At 39.3% G+C, this 16641-nt stretch overlaps 1 protein-coding gene across 2 annotated transcripts in view; it reads left to right on the forward strand.

Annotated features, from left to right (window-relative positions):
- SPECC1L (sperm antigen with calponin homology and coiled-coil domains 1 like) overlaps nt 1-16641 on the forward strand; it is a 101187-nt gene that overhangs the window by 6596 nt on the left and 77950 nt on the right. Inside the window, exons 1-2 of one of the 2 annotated variants that reach the window (XM_050924458.1) lie at nt 7357-7442; nt 12732-12921. In XM_050924458.1, coding sequence (XP_050780415.1) covers nt 12769-12921 — 153 coding nt within the window. In that variant the 5' untranslated portion in view covers nt 7357-7442; nt 12732-12768. Of the gene's footprint in view, nt 1-7356; nt 7443-12731; nt 12922-16641 lie in introns of those variants that run through there. The other variant, XM_050924457.1, reaches the window with a different exon arrangement.

The raw sequence follows: 16641 nt of genomic DNA on the forward strand, positions 1-16641 counted from the left end.
TTGGGGGGGAACGGGAGAGAGTCTTCAGTATATTTTTCTGTACAAAGGACAACGCTAAAACTTTGGCGATCTTAAAATTAACAAGCGTTAACAGAAATAAACGTCTGGAAAAATGATCCAGTAAAGTCTGATGTTTTTAGGGTTAGAGGTTAACTGGTTTTACTTTTTCTTGCATTACTAAGTTCCAGTAATCCTTTTTCAGCAAGCAGTCCCTGAAGTTTGACTGCAATTCTTTAACTATGTATCCATTAGGCAGGAGAATTCTCTTGCCTTTTGTTCTTACCCTGTCAGCAGCACTCCCTTGCTCATTAGATATGGCTTTGCTTTTCCTAAACAAATATCCCTCTGTTTCTGTAATTCCCTACCTGTTGGACATCAGGAAGTCATATGGTAAATATTGTCATTATATGGAGGGATTTGTTAGTAGAGTCCTTCAAGTTTTCTTTGGGAAAGCCCATGTGGTATGTTCTATTTTATAGGCATCATGGTCATGCTGTATTGCCACAAATTGATCAGAACAAGTTTGCTTGCCTGCTCCGACACTCTTCGCTGTGATTTGAAGATGAAAAAAATGAGTTCACCTCTATTTCTCCCCCTACCCCAAAGAAAAAGCAAATAGAATTTTACAAAGCAGCTTTATGTCTTGGCTTGATATGAGTAGGTAAAGACTTTATTATGGATTCAGCTGTTGGAAGCTATACCATCAGATTCCCTTTGGACTCCCCCATCTTAATGATGATGTAGCACTTAGGCAAGATACATATGAGATGGGGTGCACCTCTAGAGTCTGTTATTCCTTTGCTCTTTTTGACAAGAATTAAGATATTTACAATTGGCTTAATTCTCTTATGCATACCTTCCACCGCTGCCCCATTCTCTTCTGCTTATCTAGTACAGAATTAGCAGGGATGATATTCTCAACTGTAAGGTCATCCTTTATCCTTTCCTGTGAGAAGGATGAGCCTCCTCTTGGGTTGAATAAAGTTTTAAAGGTGACCTTGCACTGATTCTTAGAGAAACTCATAGCAGAGCTAGGAACAGAACCCTGTATTCTGCTGTAATAGTTTATATGTAATGATGGAATGCTTCATGTCTCATGTGATCATGCCTATGAGAAAAATTACTTCAAATATATGCTTAATTATACTAAATTTGGTCACTTAGGCCTACTCTTCTTTGTCCAGTGCTTTGAATTTTACAGATGCGATAGTATAAAATATTAGGCCCATATTATAGAAAAGGGAATAGTCACTGAAAGGCTGACTGACTTGTCCTGTGGAATAGTGCATCAGGCCTCAGTCTGTAAGCCAAAAGACATGTTCTACTCTTCAGTCTGATGCTTATTACCTGTACACTCTTGGGAACCTCTTACCCCATTTATAAAGTGAGGATATTTTTATGAGCTGGATGAGCCTTGTTATTGGTTCTTAAAACCTTATTGAAGTTAAGTGTGAACTCGCCCTTCAATTAACTGTAAACATAAGCCCCACCTAGGACAAAAGGTGTGTGTGAACCTGCCTAGGAGCTGTTGGGCTGAGTATCGTTTTGGGTAGGTGTGTTTGGGAATGTGAGAGAACACACAGATACTGAGGTCATAGACAAGAACAGAGAGAGAGGCATAGGAAAAGAGACAAGGAAAAGCCAAGCAGAAGTATGGAAGACACTAGGCACAATGATTTTTGGGTCTAATGTTGGCTAAAGGGGCTTTGGGGGGCTGGTAATCTGAGAAACTGTTCTTGGTTCCATCTGCATTCAGAGACAGGTGACTTTTGAAATAGTCTTATATACAAGAAGTGTACAAAGAAATACCTGGCTACCACCAATTTCTACACCTAACTGGAACATACACAGAGGCCCCGACTTTGACTAGCTGCTCCGGTCAAAATGGGGGTAACAATATTAATGCTTTACCAGGGTCCTGATATTAAATAGAAATATTTTATAGTTCTTAATAAATTAAGCAGTTACCTGCCCTCTATAGCTTGGAGGAGTATAGAACACCACACGGAATAATACTGTACAAACGTACTTCAGCATGTCCTGTGTCTATTTCCTTCCATACAATCTGGAGAAGGTGGGAGATTTTTATGATATATAAATGAAAATAGATTAGGTTGCAGGAAGAGCATGATTTTTATTTTTTTTAACGAAAATGAGAAGCTATCCATAGAAAAGGAAAGTTCAGGCCTTGTTGGAGGATATTGTGTAGTAGTCTGAACATAAAGCTTGCAAAGCTAGGGGGTTCCAAAGAGGTTGGATCTAGACTGTTCTCAGTGGTAGCAGATGACAGAACAAGGAGTAATGGTCTCCAGCTGCAGTGAGGGAGGTTTAGGTTGAATATTAGGAAAAAACTTTTTCACTAGGAGGGTGGTGAAGCACTGGAATGGGTTACCTAGGGAGGTCGTGGAATCGCCTTCCTTAGAGGTTTTTAAGGCCAGGCTTGACAAAGCCCTGGCTGGGATGATTTAGTTGGGGATTGGTCCTCTTTTGAGCAGGGGATTGGACTAGATCAGTGGTTCTCAAAGCTGGTCTGCCACTTGTTCAGGGAAAGCCCCTGGCGAACTGGGCTGGTTTGTTTACCTGCCACATCCACGGGTTCGGCCGATCATGGCTCCTACTGGCTGCAGTTTGCCGTTCCAGGCCAATGGGGGCTGCAGGAAGCAGCGCAGGCTGAGGGTAAACAAACCGGCCCAGCCCACTAAGGGCTTTCCCTGAACAAGTGGCGGACCGGCTTTGAGAACCACTGGACTAGATGACCTTCTGAGGTCCCTTCCAACCCTGATATTCTATGATTCTAAATATTTACTCTCAATGAATCAGTCAATAAAAATGTGATATATAGGGATGTAAACTAAGCCCAGAAAGGGTTTACTTGCATTCTCAAGTTAGACACAGCAAGCTCCGGGCTGTTTACTATGTAGATTTTTTCACACCAGGCTTTAAAATATGAAAGTCTGTTTGCCGTTTGTGAAGCCTTCTGCAAGAATGGGGGGTTTGCTTTTGTCATTTCATGAAACTTTTTTTCTCTCCAACTGTTGTGCAGTGCTCTGTGTGTCAGTTGCTGCTACTCCTAGAGTTTCATTGTACTGTGTTTATATAACTTGTAAAGTGTTTTATGAAGAAAGGTTCTATATATGTTTAAAATACATTTGCAGTATATTCCATAGGAACAGAATATGTTAGGCAGCTGTTACAGCTTCTCCCCTTTCTCTCCAAGGAAACTCTTAGGCTAACAATAGTGATTAGTAATTACTAATTCTAAATTGCGGCAGTACTGGCATGAGTGTAGTTAAAACAAAGCAAGTTACTGGTGAGTAACCAGACAAGTCCTCTGTCATGGGCAACTAGATTCCAGTGGCCTCGGTTAAGGATCATGTTCTTATGGAATCAGTAAAATAGTTCTAGAATATGGAATTAGCACACACTGTTGTCAGTTCTTTGCCAGCCAGCAATTCCAAAGTTCTAGAGACTATGGCCTCTTCTCTCTCTTTTTTTTTTTTTTTTTTAAATGGAATTTCCTTTCACTTCCTTCTGCAGGGCAAGTTGGGAAGATGCTGGAGGAGGAGCTCAGTGGGTTTCTGTCAGCTCTGTAGGCAGCAGCAGGAGGGAGCAGGGAGCTCAGAGCTGGATTTGGTAACCAATCTTGAGCCCCCCTATAGTGTTCACCCTCCCTTCTTTGCCATCTTTTCTTTTGGGAAGGGAGACACAATATGTGTGTTTCTCCCCTATTCCCCTGTCTACACAAAATATATACCTGCATGTCTGCATAGTGGTGGTGGCAGCAAAGAGTCCTGTGGCACCTTATAGACTAACAGACATATTGGAGCATGAGCTTTCGTGGGTGAATACCCACTTCGTTGGATGCATGTAGTGGAAATTTCCAGGGGCAGGTATATATATGCAAGCAAGAGGCAGGCTAGAGATAACAAGGTTAGTTCATCCTCCCTGATTGAACTAACCTCATTATCTCTAACCTGCCTCTTGCTTGCATATATATATCTGCCCCTGCAAATTTCCACTACATGCATCCGTCGAAGTGGATATTCACCCATGAAAGCTCATGCAGAAATTTCCACTACATGCATTCGGCGAAGTGGGTATTCACCCACGAAAGCTCATGCTCCAATACGTCTGTTAGTCTATAACGGGGTAGGCAACCTATGGCACGGGTGCCAAAGGCGACACACGAGCTGATTTTCAGTGGCACTCATTCTGCGCAGGTCCTGGCCACTGGTCCGGGGGGCTCTGCATTTTAATTTAGCTTTAAATGAAGCTTCTTAAACATTTTAAAAACCTATTTACTTTACATACAACAATAGTTTAGTTATATATTGTAGACTTATAGAAAGAGACCTTCTAAAAATGTTAAAATGTGTTACTGCCACGCAAGACCTTAAATTAGAGTGAATAAATGAAGACTTGGCACACCACTTCTGAAAGGTTGCTGACCCCTGGTCTATAAGGTGCCACAGGACCCTTTGCTGCTTTTTCAGATCCAGACTAACATGGCTACCCCTCCGATAGTGGTGGTGATTTACTAATGCACCTTGCTAGACCTATTTCTGTCCCTTCCCCAATTCTGGGATGGGAGGAGATCTTACCATTCCCTCCAGACTGCTCCAGGTTTTGGGATAGGGGATGGTACAGGTGGTCCGTCTACCTGATAACTCTGTCACCTCTCCCTTGTCGCCTCTCTGCATCAGGTTCGTTTTTTGGCACAGGTGGTCCTTTTACATTGGTCTTAGGGCTGCTAAAGCATGTTTAGGCAGCCATTGCTGCTCGTGCTGGCTTTGCCCCTGCTGCTGATATAGGAGTCTACCGGGGGGGCGAGGGGGGTTTCAGACTGGAGAAAGGAGAGGATCAGGTATAGAGCCCTTAAATACAGAAATAAAATTTCTTAAAAGGTAAATACTGGCCAGTTATTCTGACCATTACTTTTGTGAGGAATTATGTCAGTAATCGAAAATCACACTGTAAAGGACACTATCAGCTTGAAGTTTAGTCATTTTAAAAAACGAATTAAAGTTTTTGTTCTAAGTCCAGCACCTGCCCTTGAGTTATCCTGCCAGTTTTTGTGGTCTTACAATTGCATATTTTTATCTTTTTAAAAATACTTCTCTTTCCGTTTTGCTGTGTAAAACACTCATACCTGCAGGGGGAACTGACAGCTGGAAAGTGGGGACAATGACTATACACGCATTGCAGTAAGCAATCAAATGAGCAAAAGTGGGAGTGGGGAGGAGGGGAAGGAGCTTACTTTTCTCTCTCCTGGTTACCTGATGCTCAGCAGCACTCATCGTAGGTGTTACTTGTAACAATAGAAAGAAAAAACATTTTCAGAGTGTAAATTTTAGGTTGATCATGTCCTTTTATTAAATTAACAACTTCTGTAGCTAAAGCAGGCCAGTCAGTCATTGATCAGATGTGGGTTAACATGCTAGAACTGGAACTCTTTTCTGCCCCCAGTGCTATTAACCCAGAAAACCCAGTCTTCAGAGTAATCGTTGATTAATTTTCCATGAAAATGCAGCCTAAGGCTCTTGCTGAGGACTACATTTTCTGTTGTCTGTGTAATACTTTTATGACCTCAAATGGAGCTGTAACTGATATACTGAAACTGTGTGTATTATTTCAACTGCTGGCCCATTTTTTGCTAGTTTGAATATAACTTTTAAACCTACCAATGGGATATGGAAAACAGTAACGTTAAACAGAGCCTTGTTTTGCTGTTGGTAGGGCAGAAACCTTAAAGGAGAAACATTCTGCACTTTACATTTCTTTCTTCTTCCATTTTCTTCAGTGTTTCTTGTTCATGTGGGTTTTTGACCGTTAAACTTTGTTTCAGTTTGTATAATAGTGGGCTTATATATGCATTCAAATACACCTACAAATATGTATGCTAGTATTGCTAACATAGGAAATCCTATATAATTGTACTGTGGACTGTATTCTAAGTCACTAGTGTAGCACTTTTGAGTAATAATTATTCCTTAGTTCCATTAACTCACTTGAAATTTTTTCCCCATCTCTAGTTTTAATTCCTGCAAGAAATGGCTTTGTTAGCGTTCCCTGTCAAATTTTCTTGGAAAATCCATTCAGAAACACAAGGAAACCTTCTGTAATAGTTTCTACTGGTGCACTTCCTATCTACAAAGGCAGTTATTTGGAATCCTTGTGTGAGCATTCTGTATTTTGAAATTCAGTTTCCAGAAAAATTAGCTGAACTTTTTAACGGCAGAGTTTGAGTTAACTAGAAGCAGTCACTGTTTTTTCTCCACAGCGTCTTGAAATACCTGCTAGTTAAATTATAATACCATCTTAAAAACAAAAATGAATTATTCTGTTTTATTAAAAGATAGAACACAGTTCATCATAAGTTAGGCAGTCCTTTTGTGAATGTTTCTATCACTTGTCTGGAATGCTAAGTATTAGCAGCCGTTAAACATTGCTCACAGCGACATAGGGCTTAAATTTTCTCCAAACAAGGAGTAAGGAAATCAGGGTGCATAGCGTCAAGTTTTTGCCTAGTGATTATTCCACAATTTATAGAGAAATGTACTTTTTCGTTTGTGCCCCCAAAATAAGTAGGAATTCAGACACTTCATCCTTAATTTGTATTTTCTGAAGTCCTGGTTCCCTGTACAAACTCATTAAAAAGAAACTGTGAACTTGTAGGGAGCTCAGAAATGATGAGTGTTTCTTCCTTCCCTGTCTCTCTACCTAGAGGCAAGGTTCAAAGTACTTGTGGAGCTCATGGACTGAAAGTTTAAACTACATCTGCTACAACACTAAGAGCTGGAATTCATTGCATCTGTGTGTAGTGCAGGCAGTCCTTGACTTTCCTACATTCGACTTATGACGAACGGCACTTGAGATGTTTCTGAATTGACCCCCTGATTCGACTTGGTTTAGACTTTACAATACTTGGTCCCGAAGTGGAGTGTGTTGCAGTTCCGAGTTACGATGTTTTGATTTACAACACAATTTTCAGGAAGTAATTATGTCGTAAGTCAGAGCACTGCCCGTATATCAGTTCACTGGCCAGCCTATAGTTTGCCCAGAAATTCCTGTCTATGCTCCTACATGGGGAGTTTCAGCAGAATGTGGCTCTCTATTGTGAAGGGGGCTGCAAAACCTCCTGTGCCTAGACTTTCCTTCCCCCACCTCAGTGGCCTTCTGCGTCTGCTCAGTTGGCCACAATTTGTCCTTAATTATTTATTTTGAAATTTTACACTGCTGGAGGTGAATGGCATTTGGGGCAGGGAATGTGTGGATGTGAATATGAAATAACAATTACTCCTGGGAGAGTTCTGCGCCAGTGCATATGTGCAGAATGCCTGTCCGCTGCAGATTTCTTTGCTTCCCCGCAGAAAAATTACTTTCTGATGAGGAAACAAAGGGAAGCCACAAGAGTAGTCACATGCCCCTCCCCAGCAGCGTGGGTAAGTTGTTTCAGGCACCTGAAGCAACTGGCAGATAGGTAAATCGCTGCTGGGTGGCCAGGGCTTGGAATTGCCCAGCCAGGGCTGAGTCAGATCCACTGGGAGCCAGGGCCAGGTCAGATCAATCCCTTGTCCCTCCCTGCCAACTTCCACCCCTGGACTGAGATCACTCCCCACCGACCTCCAGCCCCCTGCATCCGGACCTCCCTTTGCCGATTCCCATTCTCATGCATTTGAACCCCCACTGCTGCACCCAGGCCACCCCTGCCCAGCCTTCCGCACTCAAACTCCCATCCCAACGAGCCCTACCCCCATGCACTTGGACCACCCCAATGAGCACCTTGCCCCCCTCACCCTACTGAACCTCGACCAGCTATACCTGGACCCTTATACCACCAAGCCCCACACCCACAGCACCCGGACCCACCCCTGCTGAGTGAGTTTCCCCCACACCCAGACCGCCCCGCACCCACTCGACCCTAACCACCTTCACCTGGATCCCCTGCAGATTCCCATTGCCTCTGTGCATCCAAATAGTCCTGGACTCTGCAATGAGCTGCCTGCACCCAGATTTCCCCACATAAAACCCTCTTACCCCACACCTGGATCCTCCCCACGCTTAGCCCTGTCACACTTGGTTCCTGCCAGGCTGAGCCTGCCTGCCCATACCTGGTGTGCCTGGTGCAGAGGCAGGGCCCTGGGGTGTTTCTGGGGCAGACCTGGCCCTTGAACTCTCAAGTGCAGCCTTACTGCTGAGTCTGTTTCGGGGGAGGGCAGGGAGTTGCAGGGTGATCTCCCACCTCTGTGCAGCCAGTGGCCTGTGCTCCCCATTGCCATGCTGGAGCTGCCACATTTATTTATTGACAAAATTTGCAGAATTTTAATTTTTTTTGGCACAGATTTTTTTTTTGGGTAGGGGGCGCAGAATTCCCTCAAGAGTCGACAGTATAGTGGGGCCAGCACCCTTAATGGCTTGGGAAGCTCTGTGACCCTTTGTTTTTGGTAGGTGTTTTATAATCTGTTTCTTCCTGAACTTTTCATAAGATACTGTTAATATACTCACTGGAATTTGAGTGGTCTCTCTTTTTTTTTCTGCTGTAATTCATGGAATTCTCATGAAAAGGCCACTCTACCTTGTCTTAATGGTTCTTATGTAGCTAGAACTATTATTGTTCGGTAACTTCTTTAGGCTACATATTTTTCATTTCATACATAGATGATGTGATATTTTGTTCACTAGGCAAGGGAATGTCTCCAGCACTTTTTTCCAAGGTTCTCCTATAATGGCATGATTGACATGAGTAATTTTATTTAATAGAATGGATGAGATATAAATTACGACAGCAAAACCAAGAATTGTTGAAATAAACCACTTGTTAAGCTATAAGTAACATATGTTTAGTATTCATAGGGAAAGATGCCCCTCCCCTACTCCTCATTTACAGATTTCTGGAATGGAACATTTTAATTGATGTCCAAACAGTAACTCTGAAAGAATCTCACGCTGTTGGGCAGCCTTACCATATCAGTTTGTAGTACAGAGTTGTGCCTTCTTATTGGACAAAGCATTTTAAAAATGTTTCTGGAGTTTTATCTGCAGCTGATATAAAAGTGTAGGACTACCTGCATCTGTCTCCACTAGAATGGTGCGAACACAATATTGCACAGTATTGGTTTTAGTTTTCTGTGGTATGTGTTCTGTTGAAAGAGAAAAGTCTGGGAAAGGGTACAGGTTAGAATGAATGTTCACATTCTGCTTATTGTGACTTATTCTTTCCCTCTCTTGCTAACAATAACTTATTTGATGTGATTATTTTTGGCTTGTTTTAGTTCTTCTTTTTGTTGTGATTTATGCCCTAGTTCTTAATTCATGTGTGGTGTTGACACTCTCTCTTAGTGCAACATTAACAAACAGATAAAAATCTCATCCTATGATGTCACTTTGGATTTAGCTATATAGCTCTTGCCTCTCTCTCTCAGAGCATTTTTTCATTTATTGCTAAATCCACACTGGATTCTGATTAAATAAATTTTATTCTGATGAATAAAAAATGGGTAAGTAGACATATTTATTTTCAGTTCCCTTCATGAGAAGGGGATGTTGCAAGTTTTGATCCTTAAAAGATAACAGCAGAGTGCCTACAGGTGCTTTTCATAGTACTCTCTGAAACTTGTTAGTATTGAATTCCTACTTGAGTGCAGTCTTTGGACACTTATAGCATCATAACTGTCTTTCTATTATAAAATGTTTTGGAAGGATTTTTAACTGCCATTTTTAAACAGTAGTGTTGCACTGAAACTTAGTATTTGAGTTTTTGGCTTAAAAATGAATTTATTATGTAAATGTTGTCTATCTCTCAATTCAAATCTAAAGTGAGTAAAAATAATTTCAGGTGCTTGTTTTAAGTATTTTTCTTTTTTTATGTTGAAAAGGATTCTGTGCTTATCCAATTACATTTTTATCTACATGTAATTTTTATCAACATAAAATGTTTTGAAACAGTTTTCATTAATACTCAATGTTATAGGAATAACCAGTGGCCCCAACTAGGACTGGGACACCATTGTGCCATACACTGTATGATTATAGAAGCAGGCAGGATTCCTGATCTGAAGGGTGTAATTTTTTGAGTCCCATCTGAAGGTAGTTATTTATATTGGATAAAGTTCTCTCTTTCCAAATACTGTAGAAATATTTAGTTGCATTACCTTGGTCATGTGGTTGCTATTCTTGGAGTATATACTAGTAATTTTTTTAATGAAAATTACAGCAATATGTTTTCTCTGAACTTCACTATGAATAAGAACTATCTGATGTTGAGCAGATACTTTATTTTGTTACATTTGCTCTCATAGGGCTAGATCCTACGCTTATTGAAGTAAGTGACAGAATTCCCATTAATTTAGTGCAGGATTAGACCATAATTCAAATTCAGAAAGTCTAAACTGCATCTTTCTGTGAAAATGTTTTGATAGCCTATATTCATATCTTTTTTTAGTCTAATCTGGTAACTTTATTCACTGTAGTAAACCAGTTGCTCTAGTCTGTGTAATTATACACAAATGGTAAAATACAGAAAGATGTAAATTTGAAAGGGGCATTGGCTACAGAAAGATACGCATCGTTTGGGAGGGGAATACTAACTCATTTTGAATAAGTATTCAAACTTTAAATTTATTTTAATTAAAAAAAATACTTTAAATTAACCAGGTTTTTTTTAATAGATTAGCAGACCCTTAAGGCTCATCCTGTCAGTTTCCTTGTTTTTAAATTGTTCATTTCTTCCTAACCATTATTAGGAAAGGCTAATAACATGAAATTATATCTTTCAAATGCTCTTTTGTTACCACCACAGCGAGTACTCTAGATTTCATTAGAGCAATGAGATATTGGCTCTATAAGGCGCTTGTCTTAAATCAAGACATAACTTGAATTTTGCCTGCAACCTGTTTTACAGGTACACAGGCAAAGCTTGTATGCTTCAGAATAGTAAACAAAATTATAAGACGAGATCCTGTACTTCATCATAGTGCAAAAACTTGCTCAAGAAATAATTATCCTCACACCTTGATTTTTGCCTGTGCCATATATTTTTCGCAATTTAATAAAGCACAATCTTTTGTCATAAATGAAAGGATAAGAATATTCTCATCTTAACTACATATGCACATTCAATATTTGTCATATTTTAAATAGTTGCAAATTATTAGTTGATAAATGACACAAGTGTAGGTGTGGAACTTGATCTTAGCTCTGAGCATTTATTTAAAGGGTTGGGTTTAATACAGTCTGAGGGATTGGCAAGGTCTATATGTCTTGGTTAACTTTGACTGTTGATTCAGATTAGTTTCAGTCTCCACCTACAGATCAAACAGGGCACTTGTAGCAATTATAAATCACTGGTTTAAAATGTAAAGTTGAGAAGGTCCGTAGTATCTATAGGTTTTACTCTGAAATTGTAATTAAAAAAAAAAAAATCTGTCCCTTGAATTCTTCTATCTTGTGCATATGCATTCTGAAAGGTCTTTCGCTGATTACATAATGCTGTCTGTAAAACAGAGCAGAATTTGTTGCACAAGCGTGGTGGTAGTTGAAAGCTTTTTTAGCTTTCTGATCATTCAAAAATGACCAAACTAAAATGTTTGAATTCAGGGATGGGAAAAGAATCTTGCTGTAATTAGCCATACCAAATGGTTGACCAGGAGGAAGCTTTGGTTTATCTTTTCCTTCTCTTCTTCCATTCCAGAGTCTCTTGACTGGGAGAGATGAATGATAATAGCTATTTTCATCACTAATTGGCTCTTGAAAGAGTAAGAATGTTCCCTCCTTTTCTAATCCTCACCCAGCTCCCTGGCTGCTGAGAGTGGTGGATCTCCATTATTCTGCGTTTCCCTCTAGTCTCTATTTTGAGTTGTCAGCCCTTGTGAACAACAGTAGTGCTCACCACCTCTGCTCCTCATAGGTTTGTCATGCCCCAGAGGGTGAAACTGGAATTCTCATATGCTCTCAACATACTGGGAATTGCAGTAGTGAAACTGATAGCTTTCACAAGCAACAAAAGACTATGAGCAGTGACAGAAGCATTTAAGCGGCCTAGCTGCAGACTCAGGAAGACAGTAGTGCACTGATTTATGTTTGACTCCCATTCAGAAGGAAATCTTCCTAATCATAGGCGCTAGGAACATAATTTCTTCTAAACTCTACATGACTGGACCTCCATGCAAGCCAGAGACAACTTTCTGTTCACAAGTGTTTAGAGGGAGAGTGGATTTTCAAGCACTAAATTTTATATATTAACACGTCTTTCCTCTCTAACTGCCAGAGTTTTTGCAGCATTTTCCTTTCAGCTTGGCAGATAGAACATTCTCTTTCCCTAAGGCCAGTGCTGGTAATCATTTATTAGGTGGTTGGTAGAGAGTACTCCTATTCATTTTTCTTCCCTTCAGTCAGAGATCAAAAACATCACTATCCTGATGAGCCTTGTTTTCGCTGATAAGGAGGCAGGATTATGCGGGTCATTTATAAAATGCCATCTGTTCAGTGCTATTTGTCGGAAGAGACTTTGAAGATATTTTTTATATATAACCTGGGAGTCCAGTTGCTTTGAACACTTAATTTTTCACAAAAATCTCTCTACTCTTCTTCCTCAGTCATGCGCATACCATTTCGCTCTGGCTTATGCTTGTTGTTGTTATCATTGGGGTACTGATTTTAAACAAATCATTCAAAGAACTATATTACATCTTACTTGTCTTTAACACTTCTCTAACTTATTTTTGTGTTCACAGATTTGTTTGTAAATGCATCAAAAAGAGGCAGCCCAGAATGAAGAAAGCAAGCAGGTCTGTTGGCTCAGCGCCCAAAGTGCCCGGGATAAATAAAACTCAAACAATAGAAAAAATCAAACCAGAAAACGGCTCCTCGGTGTCTGCAGTAACAAAACTCTCAAAAACTGGAACATCAACATCCTTGTTGAAGGTAAGCTCTAATAGCCTTGATTTTTTTGGACAGTAAAGGATTTGGAAGGATAGAATTTTAGAATGAATATACTGATGCAGTGGAAAACTGGGATTCATAATCTCTCATGACTGAAGAGAATTTCAGTAGTTACACAATGCAGGACAGAATGAGAGAGTAAGAATTCTGTGGTTATTAAATATTGCTGCTTTTGGTGTGTTTATGTGTACCATGGTGGAAGGCAATGCACCTTGTGAAACTTACCTTTCCTGACTTCTCTGTAAAAAGAGCAGAGTGGGAACTGAGCTGCCTTCCACTGGGCATCATTAATCGCTCTCTCAGACAGGGAGTGTCTTGTGTTGCTCTTGAATGACGTTCTTTGACTGACTCGTGGAGTGGTTGTAGGATGATAAGCTCTGTGTCAAGATTAAAAATTCCAACTAAAATTGCTCAAGAGGGATACTTCAGTGCGGAATTGAGAGGACTATATTACTTTTAAGAGACTGCCTGATAGGTATACTTAACGTTGGTGACTGGTGTCCGATCCATGCAGCCGCACTGTTCCTGTAGTTTTTCATTCTTTCTCCATTTTGTATCTGGAGTGGAGCTTTAGCCCAACTGGTGTGTGCTGATCTTACCTTCCATCTTCTTATTTGTCTTGTAGGTTTCTCCTTACTCTCAGCATAACAAGGAACCAGGCTTTGGAGCATATGTGCACATCACATTGCACCTTTTATGTCCCCTGGGCCCTTTAAAATTGAATGGTATAGTCTCAGGGAACATCACTGGGAGCAAGCATGTGACTTACAGGAAGCCAGGTATAATATTTTCTGCCTCTTAGATGGGTGGCAGACAGGAGAGACCCATGATCAGAAAGATCCATGTCCAGGGGTCTCCAAAATAACCAGACAGGATTACCAAAATCAAAGGGTGTTCTTCTCCCCTACCAGCTGATAGAAATTAGAAAAGTCTTGGATAGATACTACCCGGAATTTTCTGGTGTTTGTTTTGGGATGTTGTTTTGACAATAAAATGAGCGTTGAATACAGGGACGTGTGAAGTGCCTTGTACTTGGGACTTTGTTTTCTCTCCCCAGCTGGTGAATCTGCACATTATCTTATGTTTAGAAATAGATTCCTGACAAAACATTGTTTGTATATTGCATCCTGTTTAATACAAAACCATCATGTGATACGTAACCATTCTGAGTAGTGTCCAGTGTCATCGACAACGGTCCTCTTAAGAGCTGACTGGCATGTGCTTCTGACTGTGATGTGTAGCTTACTCATCACGAGTTTCCAGCTGTCATACCTTTTAATCAAAACAAAGAAGAGAATGATCTATCTATCTCTGAAAGGATTTGGCCTACTATGTGTTTACAATTTTCTCTTTTTATCAATAGCATTCAGGCAACTCAGGTGTACAATTTTAAAAAGTATTATGTCAATTAAACGCATCTTAGGCACAGCAAGAAATTCCCTTCTTAACTAGTGACTGACAGTTGTTGCACCTTAAGGGTTTTAGCTAGGTTTTAGTGACATAGTTGAGTGACTCATTCTTGTGTGGTTGTCATCATGCCAGCTGTGTAAAATAAAACTATGTACATCTTTCAAGTGTTCTCATATGTAGGAGAAGTTGGAAGGATTTAGTTTGTAGACCTAGGCACGCTGGCAATTTATATGTCTGAGGGAGTTAAAATATCAGTAAGCAACTGCCATTTTAAAAGGAACGTATCTATGTAATTTTATCATTTATGGTGTTGTCTATGAAGCCTCTGGCATGCAGTCTTCACATAGAAAATGTGTCATCTAACCTTTAAATTTATTGGAGTCTGCTGTATTTTTTTGTGAATGTTAATACATATTCCTAGACAAAAGTTGTTTAGCTGGAGTTAAGACTGAGAACATATCAGTAATTTAAGTTAAAATTAGGGCTGTCAAGCAATTAAAAAAATTAATCATATGATTAAAAAAAATTGTGATTGCACTGTTTAAACTCTGGTATTCTATTATTGTTTAATATTTTTGGATGTTTTCTACATTTTCAAATATATTGATTTCAATTACAACACAGAATACAAAGTAAACAGTAGTGACTTTATATTTATTTGCACTGTAAAAAAAAAAACAAAAGAAATAGAATTTTTCAGTTAATCTAATACAAGTACTGTAGTGCAATCACTTTCATGAAAGTTGAACTTACAAATGTAGAATTAAGTAAAAAATAAAAACCGCATTCAGAAATTAAATTTGCATTAAAAAAATTGCTCCAACAAGTTTGTTTACATTTGCAAGAGGTAACGCTGCCCACTTCTTGTTTACAATGTAACCAGAAAGTGAGAACAGGCGTTCTCATGGCACTGTTGTAGCCCGCGTCGCAAGATATTTACGTACCAGATGTGCTAAAGATTCATATGTCCCTGCATGCTTCATCCACCATTCCAGGGGACATGTGTCCATGCTGACGACAGGTTCTGCTTGATGATAATCCAAAGCAGTTCAAACTGACGCATGTTCATTTTCATTATCTGAGTCAGATGCCACCAGCAGAAGGTTCATTTTCTTTTTTGGTGGTTCGGGTTCTATAGTTTCCGCATCGGAGTGTTGCTCTTTTATGACTTCTGAAAGCATGCTCCACACCTCGTCCCTCTCAGATTTTAGAAGGCACTTCAGATTCTTATATCTTGGGTGGGTGCTGTAGCTATCCTTGTGTTTTGTCAAATCTGCAGTGAAAGTGTTCTTAAAATGAGCATGTGCTGAGTCATCAACCGAGATTACTATAACATAAAATATATGGCAGAATGCAGGTAAAACAGAGCAGGAGACATACAGTTCTCCCTCAAGGAGTTCAGTCATAAATGTAATTAACGCATTTTTTTTTTAATGAGAGTCATCAGCATGAAATCATGTCATCTATAATGATGGCCGAAGCATGAAAGGAATACGAATATTTAGCATATCTGACATGTAAATTCCTTGCAATGCCGACTACAAAAGTGCCATGTTCTCACTTTCTGGTGATGTAAATAAGAAGAGGGCAGCATTATCTCCTGTAAATGTAAACAAACTTGTTTGTCTTAGCAATTGGCTGAACAACAAGTAGGACTGAGTGGACTTGTAGGCTCTGACTTTATATTGTTTTGTTTTTGAGTGCAGTTATGTAACAAAAAATTTACATTTGTAAGTTTCACTTTCATAACAAAGATTAGATTACAGTACTTGTATGAGATGAATTGAAAAATACTATTTCTTTTGTTTATAATTTTTACAATGCAAACATTTATGATAAAAATAATGTACTCTTTGATTTTAATTACAACACAGAATACTATATATAAAAATGTAGAAAAACATCTGAAATATTTAATAAATTTCCATTGATATTCGATTGCTTAATTATGTGATTAAAACCGATTGATCACAATTAATTTTTTGAGTTAATTTCATAAATTAACTGCGATTAAACGACAGCTCTAGTTAAAATACCTAAATAGAAGTGATGTAATTTATTATACATCATTATATAAACGCAGAACACTCAGTTAAAGTTAAACTTAAAGAAATTCAAACATATTAAGGTTTGGAAATGCACAGTTAAGGCACTAAAACACCAACCTGTAGTGACACCATGTAATTAATCATAAAATTATTATGATTCATAATTTTTTTTGGTTCCAGATCAGACTGAACTCATTAAACTGATATTTAACGACACACCTCACCCACCTTGTGTCTCAAATAG

The sequence above is a fragment of the Gopherus flavomarginatus genome, chromosome 15 (assembly GCF_025201925.1).
Source record: "Gopherus flavomarginatus isolate rGopFla2 chromosome 15, rGopFla2.mat.asm, whole genome shotgun sequence".
In the NCBI taxonomy this organism is placed as follows: Eukaryota; Metazoa; Chordata; order Testudines; family Testudinidae; genus Gopherus; species Gopherus flavomarginatus.